The sequence below is a fragment of the Musca autumnalis genome, unplaced genomic scaffold, assembly GCF_047663935.1.
Source record: "Musca autumnalis isolate F117 unplaced genomic scaffold, ASM4766393v1 scaffold_4, whole genome shotgun sequence".
Taxonomy (NCBI): Eukaryota; Metazoa; Arthropoda; class Insecta; order Diptera; family Muscidae; genus Musca; species Musca autumnalis.
In genome coordinates, this window is record NW_027411977.1 from 129017269 (window position 1) to 129040131 (window position 22863).

The window sequence follows — 22863 nt, forward strand, 5'->3', positions numbered from 1 at the left end:
ATAATTTTCACCACCTTTACCTTGGATGAACACAATGTACCACGGTTGGTAGTAGTAGTCACCCATAGTATTAGATGGTTGCACATCCTTAGACCTAACCGAACCAACCCTTTAAAAGATGATTCTGAAGGCATACGTTCTTGTAATATAGCTTATAATCAATCTTCATAACACAGTGTATTTATTATTTGTCCACATGAACTTACCTTGAGCGATGTTTTGGTTGATGTCTATTTAGAAATTTCCTTTTGCGCCGCTTATGTAGTTGCGTTAGCATTGATGATGGAAGAGACGACTCTTGGCCAGAGTGAAACTGCCTTGCACTCGATGCAGACTCCATGGATGCTAGATTTTTGGCATTGGTACTATATTCAGCCAAATTATCAACAATAACCGCATTATCATCACCCTCATCTTTCAATGACTTGGCATTGATACGGTGTTTATTATTGTAAACCGCTACATTTTTTAAATGATGTTCCCCGACGCGAAAAACATTGGCTGTTGCAGGAGACGCCTCCGCCACAATATCCGATTCCATTTTGAATGGTAAATGATATGGCATTTCCATTTGTTGTACAGCGGAAGTATCATCGAATTCCTCAACTTCTTGTGCCAACGCTTGTTTATCACGTTCCGGTTGAACATAATGCGAATAGTCTTGTTGTGTTGCCAGCTCCTGCATTGAAACGTTGAAACTATTATTAAACTCAATGGTGCCAGAATCGCTGATGTTGTTGCTGTTATTCATTTCGATGTGAGGAATATTTGTAGCCATGAGATTACGTCTAACTTGCACTGTCTTGAAGACAATGTGGGCGCTGGAAAGTGCCAAAACCAATGCCAATAGCAACACCAAAATGTGTGTGGTGCTGCTTTGATTCATGCGCAGAAAATAGCGTTGATACAACATTTCCACCTGCAAAACAAATTCGTAATAAAAGTGAAAAAAATCATGAAAGTATTTAATGAAAGCCAACATCAAAGGATACGGAAAAAGTCTAAATTAATGCTTGAAATTCATGTGAAAGTGTTATTATTTTCCCAAAAGTAATTGCGGTGAAAATTTCATGAGTATCTGATGGTGGCAAAGCTGTGAATTCAATAAAATGTGGTCAGGAGCGGTGTTCTTAAAAAATACTCTTCATGTATACAAGGCAAAATAACTACAGAACATCACTTATTTAGGGGAGGATGACCCTTCTTTTCTTGATGGTAGTGTTTAAAATCTTTTTGATTGGGCCGAAGGGATCATATCGATATCATATGTGAAATTTGTTGCCGATACAACAATGAAAAATAAATAAATAAAAAATATTTTTTGTTTGTACTTTATAGGGTCGCAAGTTATTATTTCAATGCGTTACGAACGGAAAAACAATTTTAATATACCCTCCACATATACCATCCATATATAAAAAATTTGTTTGGGACCTGGAGGTAAATAGTTATATAGCAATACATTTTCAAAAAATATTATTTTTCTTGTGTTTTTTTTTGTGTATTATACTTTTGTTAAATGGAACGTAACTACAAATTACCCACGGAGTTTGTGCAAAATTTCAGGAACATACCTTTATTAGTTTCTAAGTTATTAATTTCGCCCCGCTAGATCAGTAATTTCGACCACTGTGTGGCCTACTGAGAGTGTATGAGAAATTTTTTTAAATCGGTTTTCCATTTGAAAGTATTATTTTAGTACATACATAGATTAAGAAAAAAATCTTTATCCTCAACATGTTTTTGTAACTGATCTTGGCCGTTGCGGTCAAAAGATTTGTTGTCCTTTATTTAATTTATCAATATGGAAAATATATAAAGAATTGCAATATAAAAAATCAACAAATATTTGTTTGTACCCAAACATATATTTGTTTGCAGGTCCCACACATATGTTATGTTTGGGACTGTTACAAACTTATATAAGTTTGCTGCAAATATGTTTGGGACATATGTTCAAGAGGCCAGTTTGGAGTGTAATACCACACCAATTTTTACACTCTGTTAAATCTCCTTTTTTGGGTACTGCAACTATTCCGCCATCTTTTCATGATTTTGGTATTTCTTCTGTTCTCCAGGCATGTCGTATAACTTCTGTTATGTAGGTACTCATTGCACTGACCCCGTATTTAAAGAGTTCTGCTGGCAGGTTGTCAGGTCCACCAGATTTATTGCTTTTTAGACATCTTAGTACGTTTTCAACTTCCTCGTGAGACGGTTCTGCAGTAGATATATTCCTATTTGGATTTCGTCGTGTTTGGATCAAGTTGGACGGTGTTTCCTCTGCTGGTAGGCTGACTTCAGTGAAATATTCCACCTGTCGATTTGTTCCGCGGTGGAGTGCTGTTCTCTTCCTTCCTTGTCTTTAATATATGGGGTGCATCTTTGTCGCTTTCCCCCGAGCTTTTGTATTGCGGTATATACCCCTCTGTGGTTTCCGATATTAGCGGCTTCATCTCCTAAAGCCTTCACTGACTTAGCTGTCTGGCGAGCAAAAGATATAACCGTTTTAATTTAATTGATTAGAAAAAATCCTAAATAAATCGCGACTTGATATATTAAGTTTTATATATTATTACCGTTAACTGAATTTAACTGTGAATGATGTTAATATACTCCAGAAATGTCTCAATGGATTCGCGAAAAATTCTACGTATTTGCAAGCATATTTCTTTTTTTAAATAATAGCGTCTATACTTACAAAAAGTGTAAAAAATGACAACAGAATCCAGACATTGTGAGAAATAAAATGAAACCTACTTCGTGAAGGTTTGAGCTATAATACTTATGCTAAAATACGAGGAAAATGTGAAGAAAATTTAAAAATCATGGATGGATAAATGGATTCATGGATATCTAGGAAATTTGAAGAACAAATTTTCGAGATCTTCGTCTTTTTCGTCAACATTTCGCGCAATAGTTTAGATATTCCATTGCAACATATTTTTACCTTATAGTTTTCCTGTTGGTGAAGATGTTTAGAAAAATATAAAAAATAAAAATATAAAATATGAGCTTTCTCATTCCAAAAATTATACCATTGCAATCGAGGCCACAAGAACTACTTGCAGCCAAAAAAAATCGACAGACCCAAGAAGTGGCCATACATTGTATTTAAACTTGTAATACGACTGTGTATCCTCCATTACCTTAAATTTTAACTTCCATACATACGCCTCTGAAAACAATACTGTTTCAGCCGTTTAACGGCCTCACAAAAATATCCTTAACATAACGATACTCAAGTGAGACAATTTAACGACTTATTTTCCAAAAGTGCTTATGTTGAAAACCAAGTTGCGATTTTTCATAAATATGTATGTATGTACATATACACATTCGTTTGCCTTTGGTATTCTTCTTCACAAATAAACATGTTGAAATGAAAACACAAACTTTCGTATATAAATTGCATTACCCATACGTACATAAGTGGGTCATTGGTTGCAATTGTAAAAGTGTTTTGGACAAACGGTTGTATTTCAAGATGACATATCCTGATAACGCCACAAGGAGTTGGTTGGCAATACAACTTCCGTATTGTGTAAATTTGTTTTCGCGGATTTAACGATTCAACACTTGAAGGTAAAGCAAAAAAATTAACATTTGAGAAATCTGGGTTAATAGGAGTACTGAATATGTTTTACAATTGTGAGCAACTAAAGAAAACTACTTGTGAGGATATATGGTAAATTTCAAATTTCTTTTGCAATTCCATTGGAAGAAATGTTAAAATTTTTTTTGCGAGCACACCCGCAGTTTTTGATCATAGATTAAGAAAAAAGTCGAGGTTTCAAATCTGTTCGCGTTCACAAAATTAGATGCTGCGCTACAAAGTTATGGGGGTTTTATTCCCTTATAAAGAACAAATATTTAAAAATTCCATTTTTGCTGTAATAAGAAAATTTATATATAAAGCGTTAACAGCATTTAATGTTGTTTCAGCAACATTTAGAAAAAATTATCGAGTACAAGGATATAACACCTTTTATAACACATTAGTCTTGTTGTCTAGGATATAAATATATAAAGTAAAATATTCGCGGCAATATTGTCATTAAAATTGCCAAAGACACTATACACCTAAAAGGCAAAAATTTCAAGGAATCTTAATTTCCAAAAAAAAATAAATTTCAGACCTGCCCAGTGTTTTGCTTACATCCTGATGTAAACTTTAAAAACGTCATAATTCTAGCTCTACTTTCGCCATCTGACTGGCTTTTTCTGTAATTTGGGAAAATTGAGTCTTGTTGGTAAATTGGTAAAAAGTGAGGAAAGGAACAAATACGGGCAATGCCAATAAAAATGTCCGGATTGTCGTATAGAAAAATCTCACTATTTTTAACACGTAGAGCACTTTTTACTTCTTTATTTCATTTAAAAGTTCGGTATTAGCAATTAGAATTTAAAAAAGTATTATTATATAACTACCACGAGTAATTTAATCATAGAAAATTATTTTCTTTACTATTCGTTAATCCGGACAATTTGATAATTCGGACACCGCCGAAACCTGTGGTGTAGGGATTGTCGAGATTATACTGTATATATGGGGGCAATATCCAAATCTGAATCGATTCTTACCAAAATAAACAGGGCCAAAAAAATCTCCAATTTTTATGCGAATTGGTCTATAAATGTGACCTGTACTTTGTTTTCAAAAAGATCAGATCATCAAAAGGAACTGTGGGTCTATTTCGTTTCCGTTTGCATGTTGCAAACTCATTCACTAAGGCATAATACCATTATTGTATTAAAATATACCCAGCAAAATGTTCGATGCCAAAGATGACATTCAATCATGGGTGCAAGTGATCTAGCATGTCATCTTTTTACCATCTTCATCGATGAATTTTATATGAGCGTGGACCCCAAAAGATGACGTTCTTTTCTGGATCCTAAGCATGTCATTTTAACCAATGCGTTGACACGTCATTTTCACCCATGCTTTGGCATGTCATTTCCACCAATGATTTGGCATGTCATTTTCACCAATGCTTTGACACGTCATTTTCACCCATGCTTTGACATGTCATTTTAACCAATGCTTTGGCATGTCATTTTCACCAACCCCTTGGCATGAAATTTTCATGTCTTGTTTGGAAAATGGAAATGATGTATTGAAATATGGTTTTCATGAAAAACAAAACACTTTATTAATTCAAACGAATTCATGAAATAGCTACAATTAATTTATCAGTTTAGTTTTTCAAAAGTTTACATCCAAAATTGCAATGTAATCACCACCGCTGCAACGCAAAAGATTACTTCCTCCGTTCTCCGCAACTGATATTCTTTCATCTTACAAAAGGTTTTTTCAATTATCTTCCCATCACCAGTTCAGATTTCAACATGGACTCCTAATGCACTCCTTTAAGTATTTTTATTTCGTAAATTACTTTTATTTTATAATTTTGTTATTTTATAACAACATTTTGGTAATTTATACTCTTTTGTTTAGTGACGGAAATATGTAGGGATCTACAACCCGGCTTGCTTTAGGGATCTCTAAGAACAAAATGTAACGAACGGGGAGGAGAGACTTTTTATGGAAAATACCATTTATGCTTAATTAATTTATTTTTAATTGTTTCTTTCCAAAAGTAGTTTCTTCTTTATTTTCAGATTCTTGTTCCTTTTCGTTTCGGACTTTTTTTTTTCAAATTCCATTTGATTGATTTCATTCTATGTCAGATTTAGAACAGACAAGGGAACTTTTAAAATAGCAATGTGTGCAGTCCGATTCTATTTTTAGCTCGATGGTTGGGACTTCATATAATACCAATTGTTTAGAAATTTTAGTTGTTTGATATGCAGGAAATGTAAGACAACATCACGACGACAGATCTAACAACTTTGGTCTGTTCCAGAAACTGCAAGAATCTACTTATTTTTACTACGATAAAAATTTTTCCTTTATGTTGTCGGAAAAATAGTAAAAATTAGTAGATTTTTGCAGTACTGGAACATACAAAAATGAAAATAAACAGTTGTGTAAATAAAAACACAAACATCATCTCTATTGGATCGATGGAATGGGTACAAATGCTGATGAAAAGATCGGATCTATCACGACTTCCTTGGCATTGGTTCAAATCCTAATGAAAAGATCTGATCTTTCACGACTTCCTTTGAACCAATGCAAAAGATGGCATGAAATCACGTCATCGCAAAGAACCCCTTCCGACAAATTTTGCTGGGTAGTTATCAGTTCAATCATGAATAAAAATTCCGTGCGGAATTTGTTTTCTTTTCCCAATTTCACAATTTTTTATTTCCATATTTATGTCCAAAAAGGGAATATTTTTGTCGATTCGACTAGAATATGCCATCATGAAGCGAATCTAGTAGCTTTCAACTTTTAACAAATATTGATTTTAATAGAATTTCACTTTCTAAAATTATTTTCCAAGCCGAAAATTCAGAGGGAAATATTCATGATTGCCCCGTATATGTTTTTAGTAAAATATGAAAGATTTTACGTAATATTCAATATTTTCTTATGCCTTGTTCATACTAAGGCTAAATCGCTCTATATTCGTTGTTCGAACCCAAATTACGATATAATTACTTCATTTCCCATACAAAATTTTGAGAACGAACAACATTGTTCAATTTAAATTACTCTCAGAATTACGATAAAATGTGTCCCATCTCTAACAAATCAGAGAGAATTTATCGAAATAAATTAATTACGACAGGAAAAATAAAAAATTACAAATGTATTAATAATCCAAACATTTTTAGAAAACCTCCATTCAAATCATAGCAAATTTTGTCTTCTCTTTCATAGCAGTTACATTTCTTGTCCATCGTTTCAAAATCGCGTACAAATTTAGAAACAAAAATCAAATGCTTGCCAGAAAGTCTGTATACCAAAAAGTAATTTTGGCAGGTCTCTCTCGTTCATTTTGAAAATAGAAGAATTAAAAAATTTACTGAAAACACCAAAATTTTGAGAAAAAATATAAAACATGACTGAAAATATTATAATTTAATATTAAATAGATATCTGAAAGAAGGACAAATATTTTTTAAGTTCATATCAATTAATTTTATTCGTTTTTTGGCTGAAACTTTCTTTAAAATCAGTAAACAAAAACTATGAAAATATGAATCATGTTGCTATGAATTGTGTACCATGTCGTATGAACGGGTTAATTCGTGTACGTAATTATGAGAACGAACGACGTGATTCAAATGCAGGTATGAACTTGGCATTAGTCTTAATTTCTAGCTCATTTGTTATTGTGTCAGAAACTATCAACATATTTCGATACGTTCATTTTGACATTTCTGATTGAGTTTTTGAACAAATTTGTATTAGAAAGCAACTTATGTTTTAATAAGAAGGCTGGGTTATAAGAAATTTTCTAAGTCTTTTAGTCCAGATTTATTGCTGTGGCGGAATAATAATTAATAACATAATAATCTGCTAAGAAATCGACGTTTAACGACAATAAACCTAATTTAGAACACTTTTAGATGACTTTCCAAATTTAATTTGACGATTTTCGTCAAAAAAACTTAGTTTCATATTTTGCATATTTTATGCACATTTTGCATATTTTGTGCATATGCAAAATATGCAAATATGCAAAAAAAAATAAAAAATATGAGCCTGTCTGCATTCAATTTTCTTCAAAACGAATTTTGGTCCAATCAGAATTTTCGTATCTTTATTAATAAAAAATATTCAAATATGCAAAATCCGATGTCTAATTATAACAAATTTTAAAAAAAATTCGTCAAGAACCGCGGATGTGCTACCAAATTCTATTTTATACGAAATACGAATGTTACTCCAGAATCTCGGTAATTTATGCCACACGGTTTTGGAAAATAATATAATCGCGCATAAAGGATTCCATTTATGTAAAAATAACTAAAGAAAATCGCGGTTCAGTGCGTGGAATCATCAAAATATAATTTTACAGAATTTTCTACTTTCAAGGTATCTATAACCGCCGTTTTATTGGTTCATTAGATACGGCGCGTTAAAAAACTAAAATCACGCGGGATTCAAGGGTACCTGAGTCACAGTTGTAAATTTTGAAGCCAAAAAATAGGTTTTTAAAGAAAATTTACGCGCCAAAATTTCGACTTTGGACTCCTATTACTAGGGAGCTGTATGAAGCACACTCATGAGATATACATCAAACGACGTGGAATCACGAGTTCTACAATCCAATAAATAGTATGGTTAATTATCTGGTTGCGCCCTCCAATTATAAGAAAAAATCAAAAAACCCAGATTTCAAAACTCCAAAATGTCAGCACCGATTTTAGGGGGATGCAGTGTATATATCGAAAAGTCGTACATTAGAACCATGTTGCCCAAGGGGTATTCTTCAATTCTTTCATTGAGCTCAGGTCTGAATTTTCCGGGGTTTGACCAGAAATCAAAAAAGAACACAAAAAAATTGTAAACTTCAACACATGTTTACCCATTTTTTAATATTACCACCAACACAGCTTCCACATAAATTATTTGTTATGGTTCATTTTATGCGACCCCGGCTAAAACACTTCAATTAATATAAATATATTCATATTGTATAAAATATATTGACAGTTCGCGACTTATTAAATGGTGAATCTCAACTTCAACGATTGTAAAACATTTTTGAATATTACCATATGCTATAAGTTGTTCATAGAACAATGATTGTTTTTTAAGAGAGAGTTTAAAACTAAGCAATGTTCATTTTGGTTTAATATACCGGACGTCAAGAAACTATTTCCTGCATAAAAAATACTATTACAATTCCCCATAATCCATTGACCCATTGAAAACATGTATATTTTCCGATACCATATCATAAGAATCTAGCCATTTCTATTTTATCTCACTCGTACACTCTAATTCACAACCTTAAAAGTTCTATAGGGACATCGCCACTGCGCACATCTTTAAGCTCTATGTAAAAAAACTTTGGATCTCGTAACATTTTTTCCACACTTATTTTAATTTAGAAAATGGACTATATCAGTTCACACGTTAGGGTAACTTCCGCACAAAAGTTCAAAATGTTTGTTTAAGTGCTGTTTAATGTTCGTTCGATGATTTTTTGACATTTCTACCAAAGTTAAAAATGTCATGATTACACTAATATTATGTTTTTCATGGGCAAGTCCATGTTAATAATGGTCAAAAATCTCTACGGTGACTCCCAAGAAATATGCACTGCCAAAATGGGCAATGTGGTTCATTCCTTCAGATCCCTCCTCCGTAACACTTTTAATTATACCCTCAGCGTTTATGCTAACGAGGGCATATACACTTTCATACGGTCAAAATGTGTCTCATCGAAATAATGGTTTTAGACCCCAAGTATGTTTGGACGAAATGTGTTTCAGACAATTTGGAGTCGATTGAGCAATGTCCGTCAGTCTGTCTGTCTGGCTGGAGCGCACGATAACTCTCGAACGGATCAACCGATTCGGTCCAAAATTTGGCTTTCGTAATATTATGTCCAAACTTAGTTTAAGTTCGAAGATGGGTTATATCGATCCACTCCTTCCGGTACCTCCCCCATAAAAGTTCGAAAATGTTCGGAAAATTTGTACGTACGATAACTTTTGAAGAAAGTAACCGATTTGGTTCATACTTAGCAAATCGTGAAATGGCTACCAGACTTAGATGAGGTTCCAATATGGACTCAATCGGTCTACTCCTTCGGGTACCTCCCACACAAAATTTCGGATAAGTTCAGTTTAGGATTTGTATTCACTTGTATTCACTGCCCCCCATACGACGGTACAAGTTCCATCAGACGCAAGTCCATACTTCCTGAGAAAATAGCCTGAAAGTTGTAGAAAACCCCTACGACACCGTGTGAGGTGGTTGGAGCGCAACATAACTCTCGAACTGATCTGCCGATTGCGTCCAAAATTTGTCCTTAGTTATATTTTGTCCAAACATAATTTAGGTGTGATGATCAGCCATATCGGTCAACTGCTTCAGGTACCTTCCCCACAAAAGTTCAAAAATGTTCGGAAAAATTATTCGTACGTTAACTCTTGAAGGGAGTGGCCGAATTGGTCCACACTTTACACATCCTAATATATATACCAAATATAGATCAGTTTCAAATACGGACTATATTTGTCCACTCCATCCGGTATCTCCCACAGAAAATTTCGGATAAGTTCACTTTAAGACCTGCTATCGAATCACTTTGATTTTTGTTGAAGCAACTTGTATTCACTGCCTCAATTACGATGGTAAAAGTTTTTTCAGGGGCATGTCCACACTTCATGAGCAAACAGCCCGAAGGGTGTTAAAACCCCCTATGGCAGCACATGTAGTGGCTGGAGATCCACTTCCATAATGGTCAATGTCGATCCATTCCTTTAAGTATCTCCTCTGCAAAACTTGTACTCAATATGCACTTTCAAAAAATGCAGACTAGAAGTTGTTTGCATTTTCAGTGTTGAATACATAGTGTAACAGGTAGTTCGTAGCTTGCAATTTTTGGTGGAGATATTTTGTGCTCGCTGGGAACCTCGAATGTTAAATTGCAGGTAGTTCGGTTAAAAAAAAATAAATAAACTCCTCCAAATACTGATAATCGGTAGGTACCGTTATAAGGCGGCTATACCGAGACATGGACCTATGTTGACAATTTTGTAGTTTTGGGACTACTAGGAGCTTCAAACGTCAAATTGCAGGTACTTCTGTCTAAAAAGGTAGCGAAAATCGTCACAATACCGAAAATCGAGAGGTACCGATGGTGGCTATACCAAACAAAACATACATCTATGTTGACAATTTTTGTAGACATGTGACCTCTGGGAACCTTAAACGTCAAATTTTTCTACAACCCCCAAAATAACGAAAATCGGGAGATACCATTATATGGGAGATATACCAAAACATTGATTTTTTTGTTGAAATGTTTTGTGACCTTTGGGAACTCAAATGTTAAGCTGTAGCTAAAATCCTCAAAATACCGAATTCAGGAGGTACAGTTATATGGGGGCTATAACGAAATATCATATATAACGAAATACATATGTTAAAGATTTTTGGTGGAAATATTTTGTTATCTCTGGGAACCTCAAACGTCAAATTAAAGGTAGTTCGATCAAAAAATGTTGCTAAACCCCTCAAAATATCGAACATCGGGAGGTACCGTTATATGGGGCTATACCAAAACAAGGGCGATATAGCCCATCTCCGAACTTAACCTGCCTATTAAAAAAAAACAAGAATATACATATATGTATACTGCATCGCAAATGATTATTTCAATGTGTTACAAACGCAAATAACAAACTTAATATACCCTCCAAACTATGGTGAAACAAATTGTTGTCTTAAATTTATTCTGAATTTCATGCTGAATTACTTTACAAATAATTTTTAAGAAATATTTCTCTTGTACTTATAGTCCATTTTTCCATCTGCACACCCCCCAATGAAGTATCTTTGCTATGACTTTTTCAAGAAAAATATTTCCACTTTTTCATAAGAAAAATATGTGCTAATAAAACAATGGCATTTATCTTTGCTGCAACTCACTCACCTGTAAATTTTTAAATTGATGTGTACTACACAGCCTTAAAATGATGCGATTCAAGCGAAACCAGAATGATATTGTAGGACTCAAATTGGCATTCATGTTCATATTGGCGCTATCCGTGTTGCGTTGTTGTGCCTCTGCTGAATCATAATCTGCAAAAGAATAATGTGGATAATATATGAGTGAGTGGTCATAGCAACCAAGGGAAAATAGAAAATATTTCAATTTGATGAGTTTTATTCATCATTTCTTGTTGTTTTATTTAATTCCCAAGATAAAATACCAGACATTAGACAATTTTTTCACAAAGCAGCAGTATTTGTAAAAGGAGAAGTAGCGACTTAAGTGGTAGTAAGGTACAAATTCATTGAAGCTATTAGAAATAACATTAAATGTTTTCATCATCCCACGTTTCCTTTACTATCTAAGTTATAAATTTAATTCGCATGTTTTATTGTTTTACACACACAAAAATTTGACAACAAGAGGAAAATTATCACCCAGACAAAAACGAATAAAAAGATATAAATCACTTGAAAGAAGTCATATTTTATAAGTGCAAGGTGAAGTATTTCATGAACAACTTTTGTGTTTAGGGAAGGTAGAGCTCATAGATTTGAGCTCATAGAAAAGAACTGGGAGATATTCTTTTCCATGAACTCAAAACATCCCAATGAAATTTTTCTCCGTAGACAAACGAGATTTTAATCCTGTAAAGCAAGTATAGAAAATACGTTTTACAAAAGGTGGCAGTTATCTCAAAGAGAGCTATCGTTCACATTCGATAAGAACTTAATACATACCAACAATCCCCAAACCTAGTCAAACATTTTAGGCAGGGTTTAGACCGCGTAAGCTTCACATAGATAGAATCCTTCTGGAATAAGTTTGTACTACCCACTGCTTCAGCGGTAAGATGCATCTTGTTTTCATGTAAATTACATTTTACAGCAGAATAGACTGTTATCTGAAATTTTTAGAACTTGTTTAAAGACCGCCTTGATAAAAATGCTTGATACAGATCCAAGTTTGATTTTGGTATCAGCAGCGATTAGGCTAAATTCAGCATTATATTATAACTTTTGAGTCCATATGCAATTTTTCCATACTTTCGTTTCATTTTCATTTTTTACTGACTGAAAATCATAAGTTTCGAAATAACGGCCTGTTTCGCTATGCCGAAGAAAAATGGCATTTAAATTTTGTAGTTGTTTTAAAGCAAACACAAAGTCAATATTGCCATAAAAACCAAAGTTATGTGCTTTTGGTTCGCAATCATTTTCTTTCGACATAGTGAAACAGGCTCTAAGTATTCATAAGTATTTTATATAAACAAGTGAAAAAGCTAATTCGGCATATTCGACAAGGGATCAATTGTCTTTCTCGTACTGTCTCTCTGTCTGGCTGGTTGGTTCGTAGATCATCCCATTTGGTCCAACCTTTGCACATCATAACATGTTGCCCAAACTTCAATCATGCTAGAAGATATACAGTAATTACAAACAAATTCCAAAATTTTAACTTAAATAGTGCGCACGATTACTGCCAAAGAGAGTAACCGATTCGGTCCAAACTTTGCATATCGTATTTTTTCTTTCAGACATAGATCCAGTTCGAATATTATTAGTCCAGTCAAAATAGCCATTGAAATAGCAAAAAATCCCACAAAGCGGAATTTTGGTGGAGAGCTAGGGTTTGTCATTAGAAGCAATGTCCTAAAAGTTCCCATCAATCCCATGTGTGCAAAAACAGTTATTCTGGGTCAAAGGTCAAAATTTATGGATTTTTTAAGTTTTTGGCAATTCAATTGTAATTCGAGTTTTCCATTTCTAAAGGCCTGGGTACATAAGCCGCCTCGTCTGCTTGCCTTGCTTGCTTCTGATAAAATAATAAAAAAGAAAAGGGCAACATAGTTCGAAAATTGGCTTGGCCTTCTTTATTCTTTTTCTTTATTCACCACCGGTTAGAGTCTACACAAGTTGTGAGCGAGTGTAAATTTTTCGCTCACGGGATTCCACATTAATTCAGAATATTTAGACTCGGATTTCGTAACATTATTTTTTTTTTTGTAATTCGACAATACAATTAGGAATTCGAAGCATCTCAATTGTAATTCGAGTATTCCATTTATAAAGGCCTTGGTATATAAGCTGACACGCCTGCTTGCCTTGCTTGCTTCTGATTAAAGAATAAAAAAGAAAAGAACAACCTAGTTCGAAAATTGGTTCGGCCTTCTTTATTCATTTATCAGAAGCAAGCAAGGCAAGCAAGCGATCCAGCTTATGTACCTAGGCCTTAATTACTTACATTTTATTTCAAATTCGAACTATTGTGTTTTATTTATTTGTTTATTTGATTTTTCCATTTGAAATTCTAATTACACTGGGAAACACTAGAAATGCAAACAACTTCTAGTAGACATTTTCTGAAAATATCTAAGTTGGGTTTTGGGTTCCTAGATCGGCTATGGATTTTATGGCCTCATCTAAACACAGGCTGTTTATTCTCATATTTGGAATTTCAATGCCCTGTTGATGCATTTATCAAATTGTCGTTGAAAAACATGCTACAAACAATGCAGTAGAGGTATTTTACAACAATGGAATGTTCTGAAGAGTTGTGTATTACATTCCATCGAATACTTTTCCCAAAGATTAGAACATTAGGAAAAATGTAACAGTTTTGGAGATACGCTGCGAAATATACACAATTAACTGAATTTAACTAGGTTTACTTGTTTAGCCACTAGAAAGCTGTTAAGCTGTTTTCATTGATTGGACAATAAATGTGGTCTGTAGAGTGATTTTGTGAAAAATTAGTTTGCAAACGATTACTTCAAAAATGTTGCACAGTGTTATTTCGGCCAGTCTGTTTTTTAACATTTATTTTCTAGATATGGTTAATTCTTATGTAGTCACAGGATATCAATGGAATAGCATGAAAGCAACAAATGCTTGCAGATAGTACGATAAAAATTGTTCTAAGGGCTTCGGATTATTCCCTCCGGATAGTTGACACATCTTATCAAAAAGAACGAAAAAAAGGACGAATGAACCTCTCAAAAGATGGCGATATGACCAAGAGGTAGCACACGGGAAATTCGCTAATTTGCTCAAAGAGTGTCACACCTCAAAAAATCAAGTTTCGAGAAAACGCGTTTTAAGTGGCCGATTAATATTTTAATTCCCGAATTAAAATGATTATTACACAAAAATAAGGTAACCACTTGGACCAACTTTTTTTAAAGGGTTAGCCAGATATCAGTGCTTCATTTCTATGGATCAGCCCATATATCTTCATCTGTGTCAAATTAATCTTGAGCTACATATCACTCATTCACTCAAAGAGTGAAACACCTCAAGAAAGTTGACTTCCCAACTTTAAAAGATTATTACACAAAAAATAAAATAACTAATTGGACAAACATCTGCAAACCACTAGCCAGATATCAGTGCAAAATTTCTGTGCAAGATCAAGCATGATTTGAAGTGTTTTAGTGTTTCATAAACTCAAAAAACTTTTTTGTTGAATTATGCCAAACCCGTAGTAAATGAGCTGTAGCTCGTTAAGATTTAGAGATATGAACATGAAAATTTGGCACAAGATAAGGTAGAAGTCGTGGGTGACACCGTGGTGCAATAGTCAGTACACCCGCCTTGCACGCTGAAGGTAGTGGGTACGATTGCCCGGTCAGGCAACATGAAATTTTCAACGGTGGCAAAATAACCCTCAGTAATGGCGACATTTCCTGAGTGTTTCAGCCATGTACAACTTCTCTACAAATGTTGTCTTAAGACACACCCCATATCAGTGAACTAATATGAATCGGGGTGCACTCATTGATATGAGAGAAGTCACCCTTGTCCCTTCTGGGATGTTTGTGAAACAATTATATATAAGGTAGAAGTCGTAGAGAAGATAGAAATTGCTAACTCAGAAAAGTTATGCCACTCTTTGGGTAACTGAGCAATATGTATACATATTAGGGCAGCAAAAAAAAAGACAAAGTTTTTTTGAAACGCCTACCTAAATTTGTTCCATTTGATCCAAAAACCTTATATATTAAATTATATGGCGATCGGCTAACGTTAACCCGTGTCAGCAGAAAGATCTATGTAGGGCTCAAAATACCTAAAGGCGGCCTATCGGAGCTATACCGAACTCCGATCCGATGTTCACAATTTTTTTGTAGGATTCGTTTCTTAGCCACAACAATGTTTCGTGAAAATGCACCTTTGGCGCCATACAAATTACTATGGAAACAAAGTTCCCTCTGGTGGCACGGGTTAACGTCAACCGATTGCCATAAAATTTCATACATGAGTGTATAAGGTTTTTAGATAGGGGGTAGGTAGGCTTTGACTTTGTCGTTTTTTGGGCCGATTGTATGACATCGTCAGTGTTAAACGTATCATATTACACCGAATATGTTGACAAATGTAGCAGAAGATGAAGACTAAACTTTCTTTATAAAGATCAAGTGAACGTTATATATATAAAAATATGGTTTTCCAGATTAGATACTCAGCGTTACAAATTTGGCGCATTTGGAAGTCAAGTGTAACCCTGATTTGTGAAACAAGCGCGCTGCTACCTAATAAAAGGTAAGGTCACATCCGGCAAATATTTGCTCCAAATTTGCTTTCCCATATTTGCCCAAACAAGTGTAAATTTCATACAGAGTTGATTTTGTGATCACAATACGCTCAAGGCGAATGCACATTGGTCAAATTTTTGCCGTCATATATTCTTGAATTAATTATCTTTCGAGTTGAGCTGTTATGACCTAGGAGGTGTATTGAAAAATTAGGAGTTCGCCGAAGTCCCACCCATTCAACCATTATGCTACGTTTCACGTCCGATTATAAGGCACTAGCAAAGTGCCCGCTACTTCGTATGCGTTAAATATACAAAACAAATAAACAATGTATAATATAGAATGGTGGAAACATTTTGTGTACTAATACGTACCACTTTAGTCCGATTTTCGTCACGCCTACACATCAAGAGCAGTCCACATTTTTTGAGATATTTTAATTGAGGTTCTCAGCGCAAATACGGCCTAACCCAACAACCGCCATCCTCATTTCCAGCTCTATCTGTTCCCCCAAAACCAATTATAGAACTATTTAGTACTTTACATGTAAATGCATAAATACGAACCTCCTCCTAAATTCCCTTCACACAATAACAAATTGTACCAAATCCTGTGTAAATCGGAAATCGGAATCAAACTTGAGTATGGCAGCTACATCAGATCACCGAAATCCAAATTGTACTAAATTTAGTACCATTTAGTACTTTTCGCAGTGCTATGTTCAAACAATAAGCTTAATTCCGAATTTCAGGATTCTAGATATATCCGATAACTCAAATCCAAATTTGGTACCATTTAGTACTATTCGTATCCATAGTACGAATTTCTAAACCTACATCTATCAACACTCCAACATCAACATCACATAAATTAAAATAAAATATCCGTTCACCCAAATGCAAACTGTATCAAATTTGGTACCATTTAGTACTTTTGTACCCATGAGTACGAATTTCTACAACTACCTCAATCCTACACGCCAACAGTAATCTTAATTCCAAATTTCAGGATTACAGCTGCATCCGATCACCGTAATCCAAATTGTACCAAATTTGATACCATTTAGTACTTTTCGTATCCAAAGTACGAATTTCCAAACCTTCCTCTTTCAACACTCCAACAATAATTCCGAATTTCAGGATTCCAAATGTGTCCGATCACATAAATTAAAATTTGGTACCATTTAGTACTTTTCGTACCCATAACTAAAAATTTCAAAAACTTCATAAATCCTACTTACCAACAGTAATCCTTATTCCGAATCTCGAGATTCCAGCTATATCCGTTCACCCAAATCCAAATTGTACCAGATTTGGTACCATTTAGTACTTTTCGTACACATAACTACCAATTTTCAAAACTACCTCAGTGCTATGTTCAAACAATAAGCTTAATTCCGAATTTCAGAATTCCAGATACATCCGATAACTCAAATCCAAATTTGGTACCATTTAGTACTATTCGTATCCAAAGTACGAATTTCCAAACCTACCTCTATCAACACTCCAACAGCAATTTTAATTCCGAATTTCACGATTCCAAATGTATCCCAACATTGAAATCTAAATTGTACCAAATTTAGTACTATTTAGTACTTTTCCTACCCATAACTAAAAATTTCCAAAACTTTATCAATCCTACACTCCAATAGTACTCCTTATTCCAAATCTCGGAATTTCAGCTATATCCGTTCACCCAAACCCAAATTGTACCAAATTTGGTACTATTTAGTACTATTCGTACCCAAGAGTACGAATATCCACAACTACCTCAAGCCTACACGCCAACAGTAATCTTAATTCCAAATTTCAGAATTACAGCTGCATCAGATCACCATAATCCAAATTGTACCAAGTTTAGTACCATTTAGTGCTTTCTGTTCCCATAGGTCCGAATTTCCAAACCTACCTCTACCCAACACTCCAAAAGTAATCTTAATTTCGAATTTCAGGATTCCAAATGTATCTGATCACCCAAATCCAAATTGTACCAAATTTGGTACCATTTAGTACTTTTCGTTGCCATAAGTACGAATTTCCAAAAGTATACCAATCCCACACTCCAATAGTAATCTTAATTCCAAATTTCACTATTCCAGCTCTATCCGATCACTTAAATTCATATTGTACCAAATTTGGTACCATTTAGTACTTTTCGTACCCAAAAGTACGAATTTCCAAAATACCTCTATCCTACACTCCGACAGTAATCCTAATTCTAAATTTCAGGATTCCAGGTCCATCCGTTCCCCCAAATCCAAATTGTACCTTATTTGGTACTATTTAGTACCTTCCGTACCCATATGTACGAATTTCGAAAACTACCTCCATATCTCAAACCTACACTCCAACAGTAATAGTAATTCCAAATTTCAGAATTCCAACTTTATCGGTTCGCCCAAATTCACATTTTACCAAATTTAGTACTATTTAGTACTATTCGTACACATGAGTACACATTTTCAAACCCACCTCCTAATATCAACTTATCTTCTAAACCTTGATTTTCATTCCAAATTTCAAGATTTTAGCTCTGTCCGTTCACGTTATACCAAATGGTACTAAATTTAGTAACTTTTATTACTTTTCGTACACTTATAGTTCGAATTTCCAAAAACCCTTTGGTACACCTTTCTAACTCTCCATCAGTGAACCTCATTCCAAATTTCAGAATTCTAGCTCTTCGCGTTTGCCTAATACTAAGAGTACCATATTTAGTACCTTTTAGTACTTTTCGTACTGTTCTAGTTCGAATTTCCAAAAACCGAGCCTTATCTGACCTATTCGGACCATGAGTGACCCTCACCCAAAATTTCAAGATTCTAGCTCCAGCCGTTTAGTCTGGGCGTTGATTATCAGTCAGTCAGTCAGTGAGTCAGTGAGTCATCATTACTGAACTCTTTTATAAGTATAGATATTAGAATATTATTTTTGTGGGTGAACGAAGGCTAAGCTTGGAAACTAGCATTTATACATAAATCATTCGAAAATTGTATATACGAATCAATGTCAGAAATTTAATTCCAAACTTTTCCTATAGTCCGACTTGGCGGGCAACCCTATTTTTGTTTTCCTATAATCAGCTGCTTTACATTTTGAAATTTTGCCTGTTAGGGCGAAGATCATTTTTACTGTAAATTTTATTCATTTTCTCGTTTAGAGTTAGGCTTTATGTTCGAAATTTTTTGCAAGTGAAAAAGGAAAGCCGGGGACTCGAACCCACACAACCACCAAATTACGTGACTAGTTTCGCTGTTGGTTTGGCAGCTCTTCAGACGTATCGGCTGTGGAGTGGCTTCTCTGTCATCGAAATTTTGGCAGCTCTTCAGACGTATCGGCTGTGGAGTGGCTTCTCTGTCATCGAAATTTTGGTTTTTCAAATGCAAATGTGTTTTATACAATAACGGATATTTTGCCGTTCAATTTTAATTTTTGTTTGCCTTTAAATAATACTTGCTGGTCACATTGGGGCAAAAAATATTCGACAATTTTTGGCAAATATATGCCCAATGTGACCGAACTTAAATTTAGTATCCCTGGAAGCTGATGCTCATTTTCAAAATCAAAGACATTTTGGATCAAACTGTTTATACATCGGTCATGTTCTATGTTATCTGTGAATTAAGCTTAATATCTGTTTTAGTTTTTAAATGTTTAGATTTGTTCATATTCCCAGAGACTTTTAAAATTAATGTAGTTTAAGGACAATAGTTTAGAACACTGTTATTTAATAACTCCCATGAAATATTTCTATTTTTTAGTTAACTTACCGTCCAATTATTTAAATTAATAAACTAAAAGTAAAACTAATACAATGTTTGCATTTATTCGGATTATATAAACCTACTGGGTTTCAAATGTCAATTCCATAGCGCAAACGTCAAATAAATCCTCATAAAGACGAGTTAACCTCTATTGCAAACGCCGTTTTACAGCCAGTTTCTGTAAAATTATATGCGAACGAATTCGTTCGAGTTACTATCAAACTTCTGTATATATATTTCATCTATGCTTTATTTTGAATTGACCAACATTTTTCCAAACAAACAGGGTGTTTTTCTTCAAAACAATTTGTGCAATTTCTCGACAACAAAAATAGAGCAGCTACGGCGGAGCAAAATTGGAGCCAACAAAAAATAGAAAAAGGCACAACATAAAAGAAAAACGAAAAACACTTTTTTCATCTCCGTACGATATCGGTTTTTGTACAACAAAATGTTTATTTTTGTTTATAATAAAAAAATTCACAAACTCAATGTAGTTAGTTTAAATATTTAACTTCAAAGTAATTTCTCTTTAACGAATACGACATCTTGCTCGTACAACAAATTTCAGCCTTTTAATGTAAAAAATTACAGCATCAACACCAAAATCTCTCAAATTAGGCATACGAGTGACATCACATATGGTGTTGCCGAATCGAAAAACAACCTTTTTCGCAAAGTTACCACATCGGTCTTGCCGCCCGCGCGTCTAGGATTGGTAGTAAATTTAACGAATTCGTTAGCATAGACTTTTACTGAAACAGTCATTTAATAAAATATAACATAGTGGAAAATTAAGTGGAAGTTGATCTTATATATAAAAGACAATGTGTGTATGTTAGTATGTTTGTATGTTCCGTATAGACTCAAAAAATAATAATAAAATTATCGGGTATGTTCTGAGACACACTTCACGCCTCAAGCATTTTGTTCACACAATTTACACTAATTTTTCGAATATTTTATGGAACGACTAGGGTGTACTCTTCGTTTTAAATACCCTAACCCCAAGAATTTTGCAAAAATAGGAGCATAGTATGTATGTTCCGTATAGGCTCAAAAACGGATGAACCTATTTTCTTGAAAATTTCAGAGAATGTACCGGTATAATCCTGGTGAAAATGGGCTGCATATATGAGTCGCTCAGCGCCAAAACGGCCAAACCCACATGCCCGAAATAAACCACACAGACTATAAAGATCTACCCAGAACCTTTTGAAATAACTACTAAAAAATTGCATATTGCCTTGAATAACACTAGGTAATACTACCTTCTAAAATAATGCAATATGTATTTTTTAGAAGTTATCTCAAAAGGTTTCAATTAAATCTTACAGCCAGTTTGATTTTTTAGGTTAGGCTGTTTTGGCGCTGAGCGCATCATATGTGGCGTGGTGAAAATAAGCTATATATTTGGTGGAATTTCGGCGGAGCAGGTTTTGAAATTAATTCGATTTACAATGGTGGTTGTGTCTCCAAACCGAGGCACTTATTTGTGGCCTTAAGATCCGAACACGCCCACTTTTTAAATATGTTTTATCTCCAAAACGTCTAAACCGATTTCCATGTAATTTTCAGGGGATGTACAGGGATGACCCTTGGTGGAAAACGACTATATATTTTGTTCAATTTTGGAAGTGCGGGTTATGCCTTGCGCCCTTTTTTAATGATTTGTATATGTAAAACTTACAGACCATAAGACCCGACCACTCCCACTTTCATAAATATGTTACAAATCAATGGAAATAAAAGACACTAGGTCGACTTGATAAGTAAAAGGCTTCAAAAATACTTCATATTTGCAAATTTGTAATAATGGTTGTATAAATAGAAGTTATCAAAATCAGCCTTTGTCTTCTAGCCATTAACATTCAATATGCCTGATGAGCTGAATTAAACCACCGAAACCAGCGATACGATCGTAGCATATTTGTTGAGTGTGTGGTGACTTCGCTAGAATTCACTTTTTCAATACAAGAACTCTTCTGGTCATGTTAGCTCGATTAAAAATTCAATTAATTAAAAACTTTCAAAAATAATGGCCTTCGTCTAAAAAGTCAACAATAAATAAAAATTCACAGCAGAGCCCGGTTGCCCCGCCTGAGGTTTGAACCTGGATCCTCTCCAACAAACAGGCAATGTTGTCAAGGTCTTAACGTTCTAAGCCACTGCCAATCTCCTTCCGCAATGGAAGGCATTACAATTCAAGAAGAAAACCCATCTTCGATTGAAAATGTGTATGTATTGAGAAAGGTTTCTAGACAAAGACACTAGGTTGACTTGATAATAATTATTATTTCTTGCATCGTATTAACGATGCAAGAAAAATATAATTGATGACTTAAGAAAAGGTAACATAAAACAGTTTCAAGGGCTAGCAACGCGGACCGGTCGGCTAGTTGCTAATAAAAGAGACAACTTTGCTCTGATGGTGTAGGAAATTGAAAGTCCATATTGAGGATAAATAAATTTTATTACTTACTTGCTTGTAAAAGTTGTGCCTCATCACGTGGATATGTCATTGGACTTTGGCATGTAGAACTGGAATTTGTTGAATCGATAGATTCGTCAATGTTGCACCGTGTTATACCCGCCTGTAATTATAAAAAAAATATTTATTTAAATATTAAAACGACAAAAACATATATGGGGAATAGTAGAAAATATTTAGCAATTCTTGAAAACATGAAATAACTAGCAAACTGTTAATACATCCAATATAATATGAAAACGTACATATATATGTATATTTTTATAACATGAAGTGTTTTAGGCAAGATCTTAATAATATGGACCATCAAAAATTTATGTACCATACAAATGACTAAAAGTTTTATCGGTACGTATGTGAACAAGCCGCGTAAAGTGCCGAACTTTTTATACCCTCCACCATGAAATATTCTGAACTAAAATATAACAATATTTTTTTCTTTCGGTTACGAAAATACCTACAAGTCGAGAAGAGGTATTATGGG

The 22863-nt window shown here is 34.3% G+C and overlaps 1 protein-coding gene across 1 annotated transcript in view; it reads right to left on the bottom strand.

Annotated features, from left to right (window-relative positions):
* The window catches only part of LOC141402657 (adenylate cyclase type 6), a 555913-nt gene that overhangs the window by 373520 nt on the left and 159530 nt on the right, over window positions 1–22863 (bottom strand). Inside the window, exons 5-7 of the mRNA XM_073984363.1 lie at window positions 22371–22482; window positions 11532–11680; window positions 207–919 (exon numbers count right to left, since the gene is read on the bottom strand). Coding sequence (XP_073840464.1) covers window positions 207–919; window positions 11532–11680; window positions 22371–22482 — 974 coding nt within the window. The remainder of the gene's footprint in view (window positions 1–206; window positions 920–11531; window positions 11681–22370; window positions 22483–22863) is intronic.